This window comes from Nelumbo nucifera, chromosome 8 (genome assembly GCF_055504915.1).
Source record: "Nelumbo nucifera cultivar China Antique chromosome 8, China Antique-T2T, whole genome shotgun sequence".
Taxonomy (NCBI): domain Eukaryota; kingdom Viridiplantae; phylum Streptophyta; class Magnoliopsida; order Proteales; family Nelumbonaceae; genus Nelumbo; species Nelumbo nucifera.
In genome coordinates this window covers 18,733,988-18,754,263 of record NC_142656.1, presented here as the reverse complement: position 1 = coordinate 18,754,263, position 20,276 = coordinate 18,733,988, and the positions used below count along the sequence as shown (strand labels likewise).

The window sequence follows — 20,276 nt, the reverse complement described above, 5'->3', positions numbered from 1 at the left end:
TAAATGCCAAATTGCAATTAAATGAATTGGTAATTTGGTATGGTATCATTCGGCCTCTCCTCACTAACCTGACCACTTGTGCTATGACAATCTCGCATGGCATCATTTCACTGGGCCTCTCCCCACAAGCCTGACCACTTTTGCTATGACAATGTTGTTATGCCATGCTAAAACAATGAAACGATGTATTGGGCCTATTGGCAGCATTGCTATGCTCCCATCCACCTTTGTTGCTATTACGGTATTACCCCATCTTGAATTGGATGAAGTGATATTTTGTGCATTTCACATCTCTTACCTACAAACTCTTTCCACATTCCTACCCACAAGACAGACTGTATACCGCCATGCAAAGTTTTAAAAAATGACCCAGAAATGAAACCATTCTGCCCACCGATTTTTAGGTCAATGATTCGACCGTCTGGTTCAAATGGATGACCCGTTCTGACAACAAAAATTAAAAATAAAAACAGTTAAAAAACCATTGAACGGCTCAACAGTTCAACTGCTCGGGTCAATGAATTGCTAACCAATTCAACGGTTTTTGGCCAAGAACTGAGTTTGGAGTAAAATGGAACAGGTTGCCTAGACAGTTCCCAGGCCGAACGGTCCACCGTCCGAGTCAACAGCGGTTCTAAAACCATGCCACCATGTATGTATTAAGATTCTCTGTTCTAATCCTGCAAATGTTGCAGAGGTTAAGAAATTACGGAACCAAGCCTGCAAATCAAAACAACCATTGCATTCATCACCCACCTTTGTGGTGCAACTCATTAATTGATAAATGAAAAGATCTGGTGCTAGGTAAGTAAATTGCCATTATGATAGTGGGATTGCCGATATTCATGTACAAATAATGTAGACTGCAAAGAACTAAAGAATTATTCCAGTCATAAACAATGAGATTATTCAGAAGTAACATCTATGCATTTGCACCCAGTCCTCGTGATTTTGGAAGCCTGACTGCAACTAATGGAGTGACAATACCTTGTGAATCTCTGCCCAAGCCCATTCCCTCCACAAAACCCATCCTTTCCATCATTCTTGATCCAGACCCTTTTGTGTGCTTCTCAAAAGCACCAATTCTTTCAGGTTGGGATCTAGCAGTCCCAATGGCTTTGGAGAATTTAACACCCAATCCAAGTGACTTGGGCCATTTAATAGCTTCAAGGGGTTCCACCATCCCTTGGCCATCTCTTCCTAGCCCTCCCCCTTCCACAAACCCCATCTTGGCCATCATCTTTGATCCAAATCCCTTTGTATGCATCTCAAATGCACCCAATTTGGAGGAGCTTGAGATCACTCTGTTTTCAGGATCAGTGCTGCAGTTCTTATTTGAATCAGGGGTTCTCATGTCCTCCTGGACATCAGCATGCATAATGCCACTCGAGACGAACAACACTGGCTGATTGGCATACATGGGGCTCTGCTTGCCAGAATGCTTCCTCCCACCCGATTTGCTGTTGCACCGGTGATTGGCCGAGTTCTTTGATGACTTCCTTGGAACAGACTGGTCTGATCCTGGTGGATTCAACCCACTCAGCTTCTTGACTTTTTTAGTTCTGCTTCTCTCTTCAGATAGAGATTTTGTCTTAGTTTTGACTGCAGAATTACCATGCTCATTCCCGGCTGTAAGCAGCTGAAATTCATGATAGACAATAGGTGTCTTAAGATATTAACATCTGAAATATGAAATAGAATTTTAAGAACTTCTGATGTTTGTGATTAACTTTACAAATAAGAGTGGGTGAGTGATTGGGTGTGTGTGTTCATGAATAAGGCCCAGTCAAACAGGTCAGGGGTGCAACTTAGGTTGGCCTGGGTTGGCATTTTACACTGCTTCGGGCTCGGGCTTTCAGGTTGGGCCTATTCAAATTTTGACAAAAGACCGACCCAAGCCCATCCAAGTTGCACCCCTCATCTGCCTCGAAGAGTGATATCACACATGCTACTTTAACAATGGATATACCGATATAGCATTGAATAACAGAATGGTGGAACAGGATAATTGGGACAAGGCTTTGATGATGATGATGATAAATAGTGACATAGAAATGTAATTTTGCAAAGTTGCAATTATATCTGCATCTTTAGAACTGATATTCTATTCCTAGGTGGCGGGTTCCATCTTGGTGAGACTAATCCAATATTTGGGATTAAAGTGTGACTTGTCCATATCTTGTTATTCCTATTACTCTTTCATTTTCTCTCTTTCTTATTTGTCCTTTCCCCTCAATTTTCTTTTATCTAAACCACCATTTGAAAGAATTTGCAAATTTGGAGGAGTACACTACTTCCCTCCTATTGAGGATTGTCCTGCATCAACAGGATTGCATAAGTTACCATCAACAGAAAATCTAGGAAATTCATAGTCTTAAATGACAAAATAAACGCCTCCTTTGTAGGTTCATATCATATTATCTATGATAATATACATTAATGATATTTTTTGGTTTTCTGATAAAAAGGAAAAAGGTTAAATTGACCTTGCTAAGGAGCACTGGTAATCTGAATAGGTGAATGTCCACCGTAATTCAAGAAAAGTGTAAGATACCATAAATAAAGGTGGAGTAATTAGAGCTCAAAGCAACTCTGTGCCTCCTTGTATCAGTGTTGAACACTGGAACATGTCCATATGCTTGTTATATAACAAGCCAGACAACTAGAACTAGGCAACAACCCAAAGAAAGCAACTCACAGGATATATGAAAAAAGAAACATACCTTCTCTAAGCAGGGTTTATCAGCTGAAGAAGGCAAGCAGGTATGTCCAGTTCGTGTCACCGTGACAAATCTGAGAGAGCAAGAACTGTCAGAACCAACATTGAGCACCAATCATATTTTTTCTTCATGCCCTCATGTTATTCACAAGGCATGGGTGATGAAGTAGATTTCCTCTTTATTCACTTGATTGCAAAATTCTTTCAGTTAAAGAATTTTATGTACAAGGCTGAGAGTGCCCATATGGAAAACACTTCAATCAATAGTTGTCTATGTTAATTCTACCCCTTTTCCTTTTCTTTTAATGATAGTTATCCATGAATTCTTGTTGCATCCCACTCCATGTCCCAACTCGCATTTGTGGAGAAAAACCTGAAGGCCAAATTTCATACTGGTTTGTTGTGGAAGGGTAGCCCCCTGTGGCAGTATGGACCTGATCCATTTCAGCTTACAGGTCCAACCTGAATGCTTTAAGTTATGTCGTTTGGGGTATTTTCTTTTATTTATCTTAGACATGTGAGAGAAGATTGAGAGCAAGTTGAGAAAGTGAGCTTGGATGTATTGGGGTTTAGGGTTTCTAAGAGAGTGAGAGTGTTTGCACAACTTTGTATTTCTCCATTGACGTTTACATATTTCAGCTCCTTTTCCCATAAACGTAGGCTATAATGTAAATCTGTGTATTTAACTTGAGTTCCTCTGCTTTCGTTTTTCGTCTTGTTTTCTCTATTCTTTACCAATCAATTTCAGTCTTGCATTTGTTCTACCACAACATGGGATATATCCGCTTCCAATACATTGGAGTAACAAAATTAGGTGGAATAAACCTTTGATCAATTAATTGATCTAACTACAGTAATCATCTATGCAACCAGGAAAAGAATTGGGAAAAAAAAAGAAAAGAGAATAAGGAAAAAGAAACAAAGTAGTTTCATACCTCTTCTTTCCAGAACCTTGGCAACCACTTTGTAAGTGGTAAATTGATGCCAGCCGTTGTACCTAAATATATTCAGTACCAGTTATACACTAATCTATAAGTTTTGAACACATTTTTAATAGACACAAAAAAAAATACAAAAAATGGGATCCTATATATGATCCTTAAACCAAAATTAGAAGGGGGGACACTGCATCTTTCTAACAGAAACAACAAATTTAGTACTTCATGATAAAAGAGAAAGCACACAGCACCCCAACCCTAGAACAGGGATGCAGGCAAAGGGAACTATAATAGGGGCTCTCAGGGTCTGTTTCAGAGCAGTTTGGAGAAGATCTCTGACCAGACCAGTAAAATATGGTCTAAGAATTTCTCAAACCAAACCCAACCATTTTTATATGGAAACCAAACCAAACTTAATCGTTTTATTATGATTTGATGCGGTTTCTAATACAGTTTGGCCCATTCTATTGGGCTTAACCCAATTAGAAAGCCCCAACAACATATATGGAATTATGAATGCATAAATGGTAATTTGTATGCTATATATTATATTCTATATTTAATTATTTATATAAAATATATTGTATATAATATTTTGATTTACAATTTATGGTTTGGTGGTCTGAACAATAATGAACACACCTACTCATAAAGAGCATTTTACCCACCCAATCCATAATGAAGTTTTCCCAGGTGAAAATGCTGTCAAATTAATGCCAACAGCAGTTTTTTGTCTTGGTTATAAGAAAACTAAAATTAAAAGACCAATAGCTGATTATGCCAAATAAGGTGTGATCTGGACATTCTTATGGATTTTCTGATCTTGCTTTCCTAATCAATACTTCAACAAGGTCTAGGGGTCCTTGTTGACTAAAAGTAAATGATGCCTTGACCTGCTTCCTAATCATAAAAGGTCCAATAACCAAGTAAAAGCATTAACCACAGTCCTTTTGGATTATATCATGCACAATCTGCATTAAAAAAAAATATTTATAGAGTAAACCAAGGACACTACAAAAGCACTCCAAACTAAGAGAAGTAACAAGTAACTCCAAAAACAAAGAGATGAATGGAAGACATACCCGAGAACAATCATGGGAATTCATGGGTTGGAATGATAAAACATCTACCTCATTCAGAACCATCTGTTCTAGTTTCTACAAGTTAAAAACCACATGACAAGTTAGTTTCCAGGAATATTCATCCACCAAAATTTGCATGTTATAATGTCCTATCAAAAAAATAATACTGAGAAAACAAACAATCACCAGTTTCTGGCGTAGGATGAAAGAGATGCAGTTAATTTACATACAACAATTAAGTCCTGGAATAAGACAAACCTCATTAGGGATCATCCATGTATTAGTATCATAATATTTAAAAGTATAGCCTCTGAGGGCTTATGAATCTGTGCTACTGTTCCTGAGCTATCTTATTACAACATGTGAGTCCACCTTAATAATAATCCTCTAATAGACGGCCACCTAGGGATTAGGGACACAGGCAAGACTTTTTTGTGGGATAAGACTTACCTTAACCCATGTCTGCATCGCCTTGCTTATTCCTATGTTTTCACGAATTAATCTTGAATTTGGTATTTAAATAATTAATTACCATATTGTGGGGTGTAGCTATGATGTTCGGAGTTTAAACAGTTAGCCTATCTAATACTTGAACATACAGGGTTGCAACCTTGTGATAGTAAACAACTATGCTCTAATCAATTAAGCTAATAGGCATTTTGAAAATTTATTTCTTTCAAAAATTTAAATTGTACATTCTTAATATGTTTTATCTTTTCCCCCCAGAAGCCCTTGTCTTGCACCTTAGGCTCTAGGAATACTACCATAGATGCTAATAACCTAAGACCGTCCATCACAAACAAAAGTTCATCAGTTCTTGCTGAATACCCTGAGGCAATTACTCTTCAGTATGATAAGATGATGGTTGTATTAATATGGATTAAAATGTCAACATGTTTCCTAATATTTTGATGACATATTGTCATATTTCCATTTTCATGGGTACTAACATGAAATATTACTTGAGCCATCATTACCTAGTGAAGACTATCAGTGCTATGTGAGTATATGAGATGGTATTATAACATCATGAGTGGGCAACTATATTGCAGAAATGTGGAGCAACAGTATTATCGCCAGCCTAACAGAGATGATAACCATGTTGAACCTGCTCAAATTTCTTTTTGGATGTGACATTATACCTTAGTTTCTGTTTGTGTAGTAGATTAATCGGTTGATCTATTGGAATCATTTGCACATTCTGTGAATTTATATTTCACTTGAACTTTATTATGTAGGTTTAACACTTAAAGTCTATAGCCTATAGGCAAGGTTCAAAGTAACGATACTGGCTGATATGCCCTACCGGCATATCGTCCAGTATTGGTCCTTTTTTTTAACTTTTACTTATTTTTTTTTGATTTTGGTTCAGAGGGGCCGGTTTAAGTCCTGCCTACCCTCTGAACCAGGCCCTGACCCGACACAACCCCTGTAGGGGCATATCGGGAAGGGCCCGATACAGGCCGATACGTAACGATTTTTTGAACCTTGCCTATAGGACAACTTAGCAACATGTTATTTTCCTTTTAACTTTAGTTTATTGTCTTTGTTTGATAGTTTGGAACATCATACTGATTTAAAAGGATCTGTCTTTGCTTCTATTATCATTTCATATTCACAATGTTTCCACCATGTACATAATTCTTACAATAATTCCATACAACATTTCCAACATGTTTCCCATATTTGGATGACCATCATTTCCACTGATATTGACATTTTAAACATTCGGTTGTTAAAAATATTTTAGAGTGTTGTCCAGTTTGCAGAATGCTGGGACATATTGAAAGAGAGGAATAGATGTATTTTTGAAGATAAAACATGAAATAAGAAAGGATGTGTAAGACATTGGATATTTTCTCTTGGAATGGATTTTAGCTCATTAACCTTGAGGATTTTCAAATGAGTCACATTTGGAAAAAATAGCACTCTTTCTTGAATAACTCTTTCTCATTTTAAAAAGAATCGCACTTTACTATTAAAAGAAAAGGTTAGAATAATCACTGCATTTCTGTATAGTAGAAAATCGTAAGACTTAAGGCTGCTTGTTTGGTCTGAGTTTTTTTGGATTGCAAAATGAAAAATATAAGTATAGAACTGTAATGAGATGAAAACTCAAGCCACACTTTTAAGCTATAAACTAAATTTTTAGTCAGGCTCTAGACCAATCAAAACTAATAAGCAAACATTACTTTATGCCGGTCCTAACTGATAAATCCAAAGCCAACATTCATTCTGCACCGAGGGAAAAAATCATAAAGCTAAGATATTGTCTTACTGAATTTATTTGCTCAAGATCAACACCACGGTGCATCATTCTTGCCCGACGCTTTAAAGAAATTGTTTCCTTTCTATGTTTCTTTTTTGCACCTGGATAAAAATGTTAAAATTATATATTAGAGTCTCAGACTAGGCAATGACAATAAATATGCTAGCAAGAAATTCTCCCAAATGACATTGTAATAACTAGTGATTGAGAAGCATAATATTCAAACATTGGATGTGCCATGTCATCTCATAATCAGATCAAGTTTTGAAGTTCTGATATAATAAGATATGGACCTCCCCATATGGGTCCCAGACCTTGGACAACTGGACAGTATCAGGGAAATTGGTTGGCCCAATCTACTAATACTGCTATTTGCTAAACCCTTCACCAAGTATCTCACACACTGTATGGGAAAGTTATGATGGCCACTACCATAAAAAAGATGAGTGTTCTTTTCATGTTTTGGTGCTTGAGTTGAGGGGTGCACCTTGCTTGCCCAAAACTCAAATAAAGTAGGAAGAAGAAATTTCATTTAAAAAGTTTTGGTTATTTTCCCCTTCTCCCTTCTATAGCATTTAACTCCCAGTAAGGGTTGATATGAAAAGCATCAATAAGCCCAGAAGAAGAAAGGGAATTCATACATTTGCAGCATCCAAACAGATCCAAAATCCATTCTCTTATTAATTTCCACATCAACTCAACAAAAAGATCTGTAGCCATCTGGCCGTATATCGTTTCTATCCCTTTTACTCATATTCCCCTTAAAAACCTGTTTCATTCTTTTCAAGGCATTATTAATCTTCTTGAACCATGTTCATTTTTGCTTGTTTTCTCTATTAATTTAACAGCAAGAAACCACAAAGACTTTTTTATTGGCCAAACAACAGAGTTTATTAATCAATAAGTAATTCACACAATCTATGGAAAAAGAGTAGAGAATCAATACAAGGATAACAGCCAAAGGCTAAAATACTATAAATTCACCCTGGGCCAGGAGCCCCCCAAACTAGTTTCTCTCTGGGCCATAGTTGTCAAAACCTTTGGACTTAAGATTTGTTTGAAAGGTAACTTATATATTATCTGTAAAAACATTTACAAATTTTACAAAGAATTAGGCTAGCACCATAGCTACCCAGCCTGTTTCCCTTTAGAAGCAAACTTCTCATTACAGAGTAGGCCCCCAAAAAATATGTACCCTTTTTACTCCTTGTCTAGCCAATGAGTCAGCCACACTGTTTACTGCCCTATGTTTCCATGACCAAACTACTCCCAGCTCTCTTGTGAGATAAAAAATACAACTTACGAAATGATTTACTATTCAAATCATGAATCTCAAGGGTTTTGACTCAAATCTTACACCTGAACCTTTTGCTTAAAAACTTATTATTACTGTTTGAATCTTGTGATCTATGGGATCCGTGAGTTATGAATAAATTAAATTGAGATTCTCTACTTTGCCATTCCTTCATTTTTTTAAATTTTTTTTCTTCAAGAGACACTTGTTTTAGAACTCTAACTAAAATAAAATTTGTTTAGGTTATTTAAGGCTCTCTATAAACCTTATTTTTTTTCTATCATATGTAGCAAGGTTTTAAAAACCACCTGGAACCGGAACCATTCTGGACACCGGTTTCCAAGTCAATGGTTCGGCCATCTTGTTTGAATGGATGACCCATTTGAAGTTTTCAACTTAAAAAAAGAAAAAATTAATGATTAAAATAAAAAGCAGTCAAAACTGTTGAACGGGTCAAATGGGTTGGTGGTTCAACCCCTCGGGTCAGTAGGTCGCTAACCAAATCAATGATTTTTGGCAAAAGACCGAGTTAAGGGTGAAACGAAACTGGTTGCCTGGACGGTTCTTGGGCCGAACGATCTGACTGTCCAAGTCAACGACAGTTAGAAAACACTTATATGTAGACTAAAGAACCATTTTATGTGGGTCAATTGACTTTTAGGGGGCGTTCATTTTTGGGATTTTGAGAGGGGGGAAGTTGGTCACAATCCCATTGACAAGAAACCCATGTTCTTTTTTTAGACTTATGTGGGGACTAGGGAAAGTTTATTTTCCTGGGTATTACTTAAGTGACACCCATCTCCCAAGTGGGTAAATTATCTTTCCCATATGGGGGAAAGTTGCCAAGACTTGGATGGGACAAAAATGCCCCTTTTGATAATAGAACTTTTATGGCTAAAATGGTCATTATTTTATTTATGTGAAAAAAAAAACAAGGGTAAAATGCTTTTACCCGGGTAAGTAACTTACCGAAAAGCGAATAGGGCCTTAAGTTAAACATAATTATATCATCTTACTTCTAGTGTATAAGTGGTAAACCCTACTATATTATGTACATATATGGTAGATATGGATTAAAATGGGATAAAATTACTTATATGTATGCATGTATGCAATGCATGCATAAGTTTCTAGCACATACATTTTTAATTAGGGTTCGACTATGATACTGGCAAAACTTATAACCAATCAACTGGTATCACAAAAGTGGCAACCAATGATGTATTCATCAAAATTCAGGGGGTGATTTATCAAAGCTCTTATGGTGTTATACATTTCTGGCATCATAGATTTATCCTTTTAATTATTGATAGATTTCAAAAATGCAGAAATAATCTTACGTATATGGTAGATATGGATTAAAATGGGATAAAATTACTTATGTGTATGTATGTATGCATGCATGCATAAATTTTAAGCATATATGTTTTTAATTAGGGTTTGACTATGATACCGGAAAAACTTATAACCAATCAACCAGTATCACAAAAGTGGCAACCAATCAGGTGGTATTCATCAAAATTCAAGGGGTGATTAATCAAAGCTCTTATGGTGTCATACATTTCTGGCATCATAGATTTATCCTTTTAATTATTAATAGATTTCAAAAAAGCAGAAGTAATCTTACAATTAACAGTTCGACCCAACCTCCTCTATGATTACACCTATGTCTTGAATCTTGTCAAAAATTCTGGAACTCCCTTCACCCCAATCACTCCCTAGAAACACCACTATTATCCAGTGGCATAGTAGTCTACCACTTTTTGTGTTAAATAAAGATTCATTGCCTCTTCCTCTCTATGAAAAATTTAAATTTCACCTATAGAACTCCACTGTCCCCTTCTTCCACTAAAATTAGTTGTAATCATTTTCCCAATAAAAGTCTTCTCAATATTTTTCCATAAAATTTTCTTAAAGATTTTCCCATGATAAAGTTGCATCCCAATAGCTTCTACTTGGGACAACATTTCATTTACTTTTTGGAACAAAAGCCTTTGTTGGGCCAATATTGCATGGCTCCCTAAAACCAGCCTCAACCTTAGTGCCTCTTTGGGAAGGCTTCCACAAAGTGGCTTTGGCTTTGTGAGGTGGATCCTACCTGGACAGCTTATAAGCAATGTTTGGTGAAAAACACTGAAAGCCCAGAGTAGCTGTATTTCAACAAAAAAAAGGGCCTTCCCATGAAGCTTCTTTTAGTGGCTTTTGCAAAGCAGCTCAATGAAAGTGATTCAACCATAGCTTTAACCCTCCCAAACAGGCCCTTATATTAGCAGCTTTCTTTTTGAAATATTGTCTGCATTACTCACTACATTGTATAGATTTCTGTTTATTAACGTTAATGATTTAAATGAATTAAAATTGAAAAGAATGGGTAATTGGCTGTTAGTTTGGCTGCTTATTGAGAAAAAGTTGTATCAGATGTATTAAGCTAAACAAAAGGGGTACAAGCGCAGATGTACAAGGCTAGAGAAAAAGACAGAAGACAACCCTCTATCCATTCAAACATGAGGGAGACAATGCACTGTCCTTCAGTCACTATACAAAAAACTCCTATTGGATCCCCAATTTAGTAACCCCATCTGCAATTACAATATACTCTGTTGTTTCTTTCACTGTCAATATCATTTACATCATTTTGTAAAGATTGTCAGCAAACTTGTTATGTTGTAAACATTTTGTGCTTTTTCCATAGATTATTAGCATTACTGCATTGTGTACAATTTGTGTTTGGCAACAGCTTACATGAACTAAAAATTAAAAGAAAATTTTCTTATTAAGCCTTCTGGAGTTAAAATATATTTCCTGATTTCTTCATAAAAAGCAATACAATCCAAAGAAAAACGTGAAAAAGTGAGAGCCTGAGATGGTGAGAGGCAAGGGAACTTGCTTACCTGGACCATTTCTGAAATTTCTATTCTTCTGGCCCTCAGAAAGCCAAGACCGAGGAAGCCAAATAGCTTGCTTCTTCTTACCTGAAACTGCCTTTGGTTCCTTAACTAATAAAATATCATCCAGAACCAGTGACCCATCATTCACTGCTGTAGGGCTGCTGGGAAAAACCTTTGATCTTGGCTTCTTCATACCATATTCCTGAGACGCATTCTGCAGGGCACGCCCTTCCAACATTTCTGAACTCTCATCACTGTTACTTCTGAATGAGCTATCAATATCTGAAACACCCAGAGCCTGATCAACTAACCACTTGGAATTCAGAAACTCATAGTTTCTTCCAACTCTCTCCAAGTAATCTTCTGCCACCTCTTCATCAAACCCAGTATCGGACAGAATTTCCCCCAAATCATCACTTTCAGATGAGCCATCCGTATCACTTGGATTAGAAGAAGACGAGCTTCCTTCGTAAACTGAATCTCTCCCATTTTCCTGAAACGCATATCTTTCCTCATCCTCATCAGACATATCTTCCTTGTATAATCTCATGTCTCCCATAGGCAGGAAACCCAAATTCTTCTCGGAAGCTGGACCTTCGATGACAAAGGTTTCATTCTTTTCACCTTGTTTCCTTTCCTTTTCAGCAGACGATGAATTGAATTCAAACCCTTCTCTTTCTTTTACTCCGGCGGAAGAAGCCCAAATTCCATTTTGGGTCTTCTCCAGCTCATCATTGAATCCCAACCCTCTGTGACAGCTTCCCCCCAGAACGAAACTCGAACCATATTCATAAGTAGTATCTCCATTAAAAGGTTTGACACAAGGTGTTTCATCTACATGAGCAGCAACCTGGGTCTCGATGGAATCAAGTAAAACAATGGGATGCGATCTAGTATTCCCATCAACACCCGATTCCGAACGCAGAAGCTCCTGAAAGAATTAGAAAATAAACAACCCAGACGAAGCCCAGATGTGAGCTCTAACTCCATTTCATGATTGAAAACAGAAAATATATATAGCTGAAGAAAGAAGGAATTTTGATACGAAACAACATACCTGAACGTCAAGAACTGGATATTCATACCCAAAAGCATTTCCAGTCGGTTTTCGAGCTCCGTCCCTTGAAGCAGAAGTCCTCTGCTTGTCGGATTTTCTAGACTTCGACGCAGATTTCCCATTCTCTCTAGAGATTTTCCCTGCATGTCCACATGGAATGAAATTGAAACCAAGCAGAGGCTAACACAAAATGGAGCCCAGAACCAGAAGGCTTTCAAAGTTTTCAAACCTCGAGGAGATCGTGGGAGCGAAGGATTCTTCTGCCCATTATATAAGAAGCCTCCATCAACGAAGAGAGTTCGACCAGAGCCTCCTCTTCTACTGTTGTTCTTGCTCAACTTTCCGTTGCCTCCAGCCATGGCGTAGTTTAGTGAATCCTCAAACGCCACGCACAGATTATAACTAAAAACTGTAAAAACTGTAAGACAGACAAGAGGAGACAAAGGCAAATCCCTCACTCTACGCACTCGTTTGCATCTTGTAGTTGCAGAGCTTATAACTGAAAACTGTCAGAGAGACATCCGGAGACAAAGACAGATCCCTCACTCTCGCTATAACTGTAACCGCTGTCCAAAAGCTTTGTTTTCTTAACACGTAGCAGAAGAACAACGCCCAAGTGGCTTCCGCTCATGGTTTCAGAATTCTCTGACCATTCCAAATTGTCAAACATACAAAACGCTCCTCAAGGGAGCTGTATACGGTTTGACCCAACTATTGGACCGGGTATAGAATAGGCTGTGTTTGGTATTTTGTACTGATGCAAAATTATGATAGTGTAAATGAATTTAGGTGTAAATTTTGATTTATTTTTATTTTAAAATTTACCTTTGTTAGAGTATCTCAATAGTTATGATAGACTTGTAACTGGGATGGGTATCTCTGATAGCTATCCTAGATAACTGATCATGGTTATCTAGGATAGCTATCCTAGAACTAATCACCTTATCTCATTATCATGTAATTCACTAGATACACTCTAACTCTATAATTATTATCTTCTGTACATAGTTATCCTCTTCTAATTTCTCTATTTAAATGATTCAAGAGACCAACCATCACTTACTGAACCATTCCATTCTCACTATTTTTTGTATGGCTCTTATATGGTATCAGAGCCATTTTGACAAATGTCATGGCCTCAGAAACAAGCACCACTGCTCATGCCATCCAGAGACAAATGCAGCCTGGATCGATAGATGGTCGAACTATTATGGTGGTCTCCCTTTCTAGTTTTATGAATGTAGTAAAATTGGATCATACTAACTTCCTGCTTTGGAGCTCTCAAACTACACTGGCTCTCAGAGGGCATCGTTTATATGGCTATGTGGACGGATCTTTTCCTTGTCCTCCACTCTTGCTACACTATTGCCAAGAAAGATCTCCGTTGGGTACTCGCTATGGAAGATGAGTACAAAGCGTTGTTGCGCAATGATACCTGGGATCTTGTACCTCCTGATTCAGGAGCAACCAATCATATGACTTCAGATCTTGGGATTCTCTCTCTTCACGATGAGTATCATGGAACAGATCATATCCTGTTCGGCAATGGTACGGGTCTAGACATTTCTCATATTGGCTCTTCTATTTTGAATACCGATTCTAGGTCCATTGTCTTGAAAAATATTCTCAGAATTCCTAATATATCTAAGAACTTGCTCTCTGTCAGCCAGTTTTGTAAGGATAATAATGCAACTTTTATTTTTGATGCTATTGGCTTCTCTGTTAAGGACAAAGCGACTAGGAAAACTCTCCTCCAAGGGCGATTAAGGGAGGGTTCTATCAGCTAAAGACAAATTGCACATCTACAGCTCCATCGACATTCATTGGTGAGAAAGCATCGTTCTCAGTATGGCATCAGTGGCTAGGACATCCCGGCAAGCGAGTAGTTGCCCACATCTTATCTTCATTGTAGCTTCCAGTTTCAAATAAGTACATCTCTTTTTGTCCATCTTGCCCACTAGGCAAGAGTCATACCTTATCATTTTCTAGTAATACTTTTGTTGCAAAGTATCCATTAGAACTTTTATTTTCTGATGTTTGGGGACCAGCCATTGTCCCCACAAGACATGGTTTTTGCTATTATTTAACTTTTGTTGATGCTTACAGCAAGTATATATGGATTTTTCCTATGACCTCTAAAATTCAGGTTGTCACTATTTTTGTTGTTTTTAAGAAGAATGTGGAGAATTTATTGAGCACCTCTATCAAAACTCTGCAAACAGACGGAGGTACAGAATACAAACCACTTCTCCCCATTCTCTCTGATTCATGCATCACTCATCGTCTCTCATGTCCTCATATTCATGAAGAAAATGGGGCTGTAGAACGACGCCATCACCATATTGTTGAAATGGGTCTCACCCTCCTAGCTATGGCTTCAATGCCCAAACATTACCAGTATGATGCCTTTGAGGCTGCAATTTTTTTAATTAACCGGCTCTCTTCTCCAATACTGGACATGAATTCTCCCTTAGCACTCTTTGGCACTAAACCTGATTACACTATGTTGCGCACTTTCGGATGTGCTTGCTATTTGCATCTCAGATCCTATAATCGTTCAAAGTTGGACTATCGATCGAAGCGTTGTTTATTTTTGGGTTATAGTTTACATCACAAATGATACAAATGCTTGGACTTAACATCTGGACATCTATATATTTCCCATAATGTGGCTTTTGATGAACATACCTTCCCATGCACTTCTAGCAGTCCAACTCCACCTCCCAAATCGACTACCGACATTGTGGTTGGCCCTCCTATCGTTACATACCCGTGCCCCTCTCCTCAAACCATTCCCGTACCCACCGACTCCACCTCCCCTAGCCCACCTATTATATCTACTGGTGTTAGTTCTGCCGAATTACTACCATCATCATCAACCCCATCAGATATGCCTTCTTGCTCCACTACGACCCCACCTAATGCTCACCCCATGATGACATGGAGCAAGAGAGGCATTCGCAAGCCAAACCCTCGGTATGCTTTGGAAGCCTCTGTTGACCTCGATGTTGAACCCTCTTGCTACACTATTGCCAAGAAAGATCCCTGTTGGATACTCGCCATGGAAGATGAGTACAAAGCACTGTTGCGCAATCATACCTAGGATCTTGTACCTCCACCTCCTCATAAGAACATTGTGGCAAATAGATGGGTTTATAAGATTAAGAAACGTCCGGATGGGTCCATTGAAAGATACAAGGCGCGATTGGTGATGCAAGGGTTTACTCAACAAGCCGATATTGACTTTGCTGAGACTTTTAGTTCAGTGGTTAAACCAACCACTATTCGATTAATAATATCTCTCGCAGTTCACTATGGCTGGAATCTTAGACAACTTGATGTGAGCAATGCCTTCCTTCATGGTTATCTCAGTGAAGAAGTATTTATGAAACAGCCTATGGGTTTTGCTGATCCAACACGGCCGCATTTTGTATGTCATCTTAAACGTTCCCTTTATGGTTTGAAACAAGCCCCGCGGACCTGGTTTACTCGATTAAGGGATCATTTGGTTCACCTTGGTTTTCTGGAATCCCGAGTAGATAGTTCTTTATTCATGCAGTGGACTAGCACTGATGTCATTTTTCTTCTTGTATATGTGGATGACTTATTGATCACTAGTTCTTCTACTTCTGCACTTACTCAGCTCTCTACCAACTTTGCTCTTCGAGATCTTGGGAAGCTCATTACTTTTTGCTGATCAATCACATTCTCAGTCATGATTAGATTGCAGACATTCTTGCTAAACCGCTGCCTTCAACACGGTTTCATGACCTTACAACCAAGCTTACCGTCTCCAAGAGACCGCTAAGCTTGCGGGTGGATGTTAGAGTATCACCATAGTTATGATAGACTTGTAACTGGGATGGGTATCTCTGATAGCTATCCTAGATAATTGATCATGGTTATCTAGGATAGTTATCCTAAATAACTAATCACCTTATCTCATTATCATGTAATTCCCTAGATAAACTCTAACTCTGTAATTGTTATCTTCTATACATAGTTATCCTCTTGTAACTTCTCTATTTAAATGATTCAAGAGACCATTCATCACGGACTAAGCCATTCCATTCTCATTGTTTTTAGTATTGCCCTTATAACCTTATTTTGTCAATTGCAGTATAGACGAAGTAAAATAAGATTGGAAATAAAATGAAAACCCAAAACAAAATCAAACCAGGATTTACTTCTTTTAAGAGGTAGAAAATTTATATTTGAGAAAAAATCGGTTAAAGAGAGAATATGGGAATTAAAGGGTAGGTTAATTAAAGGGGAAGAAGGATTTTGTGCAGGGAAATTTATATTTAAAGAGTAGGTTAATTGGAAGTAATATATATAGAAGAAGAAAATTTAGGTGATTAAATGGGATGTACTTAAAGTAGAATTAATGTGGTTGTGGGAATTAAGGCTCAATTTGGAAGGAGTACAAATACAAATATATAGAGTGCAAAACCTTGTATTTTATATGTATTTGCACTTTACATATTTGCATTTGTACTCTTTCCAAACTGAGCCTAAACAAACGATTAAAGTGGATGATGTTGGGCATGAATAATTAAATTCAAGATTTTTATTTTTATTTTTATTCTTGGTAAAATATAAAAACATCCCTTGAAATTTCTGACAATTATAAAACCTCCCCTAAGGTTTTACTTTCATAAAAATCTCCCCTATAGTTCACCAAAAACTTGTAGTTACCTCTCTTCCATCTTTGCTTTCCAGTTATGAAGACTTCAAAGTTAGGAAATTACCCTTACAACTTATTATTACCGCATCTTTTAGTATAATTCAAAATACTAGATTTGCCCTTCTAATTTTCACTAGACTTAACGTTTTTTAGAATAAAATTACTTTATTCTTTTGAATCTAACCTAAAGATTTATTTTTTAATTAAAAGTGAAAAATAAAACTTTAGGGGGTATTTTAGTACCTTTTCATCTATAAGGGTAAAATTGGTACTTTTGAAAAACTAATGCATTATTGAGAAATTAGTTTCTCAAATGCATTTATGTCTAGCTCCCCCTATAAACACCATCCACCCTGTGAATTTGGCATCTTTTCCCTTGATACCGACCCAGCCCAAATGTAGGATGGCACTATGAATTCTGAGGTGGACAGAACACGCAGAATCGGCAACGCCACCTATCCCCCCATGACCTCATCTTCCTCTTCATTATCATCAATCATCAATCTTTGTAAGCTATTCTTCCATGATCTCCTTCACTTGGATCCTCCCATCACTACAATCGGCCCAACGATATAAGAATCATGAAAAGAAGCCTATCAACATGCCATTTCCTTCCCCTCTTCCAAAACGTTAGGAGCCCAACAATCTCTCCTGTTGATATAAATTCCCAATCAAACTTAACCCCAGATTTTTCTGATAATCGTATTTGTGGCAATGAACTCTCAAAGAAAGAGCGGTGAAATGAGCGATGGTTGAGAAAAACTCCGGCTATTGCGGCGGACGACCGACAGTGGCGATGTACGATGATATTTGTGCAGGAGAGGGAAAGAATGCAAAACGAAAATGCACAAGAGAGACTGGGATCCCAATTCCCAAAGGGCACTTAAACAAAAATTGACAAGTCTTTGGAGTCCAGACTACCATTAATGTCTGGACTCCGATAATTTTGAAATTTTCTAAGAAGAATGACGTGTTCGATTGACATTAATGTCCGGACTCCGTTAATGCCAGGGACAAATGATGCAAGCGTGAGAGAAATGATTTGTAGGAGCTTGGGAGAAAGGATTTCTGAGGTGGACTGAACTCAAATTACCTATTTGCTGGAGAAGAGTACATCTGAGGCCTATGGTGAGAGGACCCCTCACCTCCACACATTCCTCTTTTCTAATATATATATATATAGATATGATAATGTCGATCCAGTAATATATAAGTAATTCCCACATATTACATTACCGTTAATACTTCCAATACCTTCTACAAATCCTTTCTCCCAACTTACTTTCCTCCTTGCTTCATCGCATGACCCATCATCCATGCAATGAACTCTATCGCAAGTCTATTCTTATCATGTTTTATCTTATCTTTATAATCCCTTATCCCTTGTCTGTAACTTGCCTGATCCTGTAGATATAAATAGTATACGACTGTGCTTTCTATCACCACCAAGATTATCTTATTCATCTATTCTTGCTTCTCCTCTCTTTTTTAACTTGGTATCAGGATGGAGTACGAAGGTTCTCAAGGAAGTAATGGCAGTCAAACCAATGTAGATTCTGGTTCGAACAACCTGGGATCAATCTCTTCAATTCCTCCTCTTCAAAACGTGACGCATTATTTACCCATTAAGTTCGGCAGCGATAATTATTTGTTGTGGCATGCACAGTTTCTCCCAATTCTTCGACATCACCATCTCCTGGATTTAGTTGAAGGCAAAAGGGAAGTCCCCGCCGGAAGTCATACCTAATCCAGTAGGCGAAGGTAATATAGTAAATCCGGAATATATCAAATGGTATGATGTTGATCAATTATTATTAAGTCGGCTTATTTCTTCTCTTACTGAAGGGGTTATGACCCAAGTTGTGGGAATGTTTACTTCGACTGAAGCATGGTGTTCTCTTGCTAAATCTTATTCCACTCATGCTAGATCATGTATCTTACAACTTAGAAAATAATTGCACAGTTTAAAAAAGGGATCTTTGTCCATTACTACGTATTTTCAAAAGGCAAAGCCAATAGCAAATAGCCTATCTATTGTTTCTAAACCAGTTGGTAAATCTGATTTGGTTTTATATGTCCTAGCTAGGTTAGGAAGTGAATATGAATCTATAGTTACTTCTATAACTAAGAGATCAGATGCAGATAGTCTTGGCATTCATGATATAATTGGTGTTTTTCTCAACCATCAGAGCTGGCTCGAAAAGCAATGACGTATTTTGTCCGATTCAGCTATTGCACCAGTCGCTAATGTAGTTGGAATGAAACAAAAAAAAAAACACAAGATTTCAAAATCCAGCATTACTAGCTGAATAAATCAACCCAGAACATGTCTGGTCGTGGCAGAGGCCGAGGAAGAGGACAACAAAATTTCAATTATCAACAAAACTTCAATTAGTCTCAGTCTTTTAATGGTGGCCGAGGTAAGGCACCTCCTATTATTTATCAGATTTACAATAAACCAGGACATGGTGCACTAACCTGCAGAAAAGCAAAATATGTATTTAGAAACAACAATGAGTTAGCTTATGAACCAACGACTTACAACAATAGTCTCTCCACCCCTTCTCTCAACAACGGTAATCCGTTGTTTGATCCTATGTGGTATCCAGATTCGGGAGCAACCCATCATATGACTTATGACGTTGACAACATTCAAAACTAGTCAAAGTACATGGGCTTGGATCAAGTCAGAGTGGGTAATGGCCAAGGTTTGCAAATAAAACTTACTGGTTCTTCTTCTCTACTCTTTAATCAGCATGCTTTTACTCTAAATGATATATGTCATGTTCCAAAAATCTGCAAAAATTTGTTGTCAGTCAGCAAGTTTACAAAAGATAATGATATATTTTTTGAGTTTCACTAAGATTGTTGTTTTGTGAAGGATTATACGGGGAACATCCTTCTTCAAGGAGTCAGTAGAGGAGGGTTGTACTGCTTCCCATCAACAGTCGCCATTTCACAAAGTTCGACAGTTGCACCATCTGCTCTTGTGGGTGAACGAACGTCTCTTCAGGGTTGGCATCAACGTCTTGGTCATGTAGCACTTTGTATTGTTCAGCAAGTTATTTCTCAGTATGGTTTACCTTATTCAGGTCCAAACTCTAGCTCTTTAGTCTGTGAGTCTTGTCAAATGGGCAAAAGTCATATGTTGTCTTCACCGTCCTCTTTACATAGGTCTCAGTGTCCATTGGAGTTAATTTTTTCTGATGTGCGGGGGCCTTCCCCGGTTAAGTCTAGTAAAGGATATTCTTATTATGTGTTCTTTCTTGATGATTATTTTAAAATTTCGTGGGTATATCCCTTAGAACAAAAATTTGATGTCTTTGATACTTTCTTAAAATT

At 37.6% G+C, this 20,276-nt stretch overlaps 1 protein-coding gene across 1 annotated transcript; it reads right to left on the bottom strand.

Moving 5' to 3' along the window:
- Positions 1-769: 769 nt before the first annotated feature.
- Positions 770-12,855, bottom strand: LOC104588524 (uncharacterized). Its single transcript, XM_010246488.3, has 8 exons — positions 12,477-12,855; positions 12,248-12,387; positions 11,194-12,121; positions 7,018-7,109; positions 4,740-4,814; positions 3,655-3,716; positions 2,724-2,793; positions 770-1,639 (listed from the first exon to the last, which is right to left on the bottom strand). The coding sequence occupies exons 1-8, from the start codon at positions 12,604-12,606 to the stop codon at positions 923-925; spliced, it is 2,214 nt and encodes a 737-aa protein (XP_010244790.1). The 5' UTR covers positions 12,607-12,855; the 3' UTR covers positions 770-922.
- Between the last annotated feature and the right edge of the window lie 7,421 nt (positions 12,856-20,276).

Excerpts from the sequence above, each read along its gene's own strand:
- LOC104588524 (XM_010246488.3), bottom strand. The coding sequence starts at position 12,606 with ATGGCTGGAGGCAACGGAAAGTTGAGCAAGAACAACAGTAGAAGAGGA. Across the intron at positions 12,122-12,247 it reads ATCCAGTTCTTGACGTTCAG|GAGCTTCTGCGTTCGGAATC; the intron begins GTATGTTGTTTC and ends TAATTCTTTCAG. Across the intron at positions 4,815-7,017 it reads ATCTTGAGCAAATAAATTCA|AAACTAGAACAGATGGTTCT; the intron begins GTAAGACAATAT and ends TTTAACTTGTAG.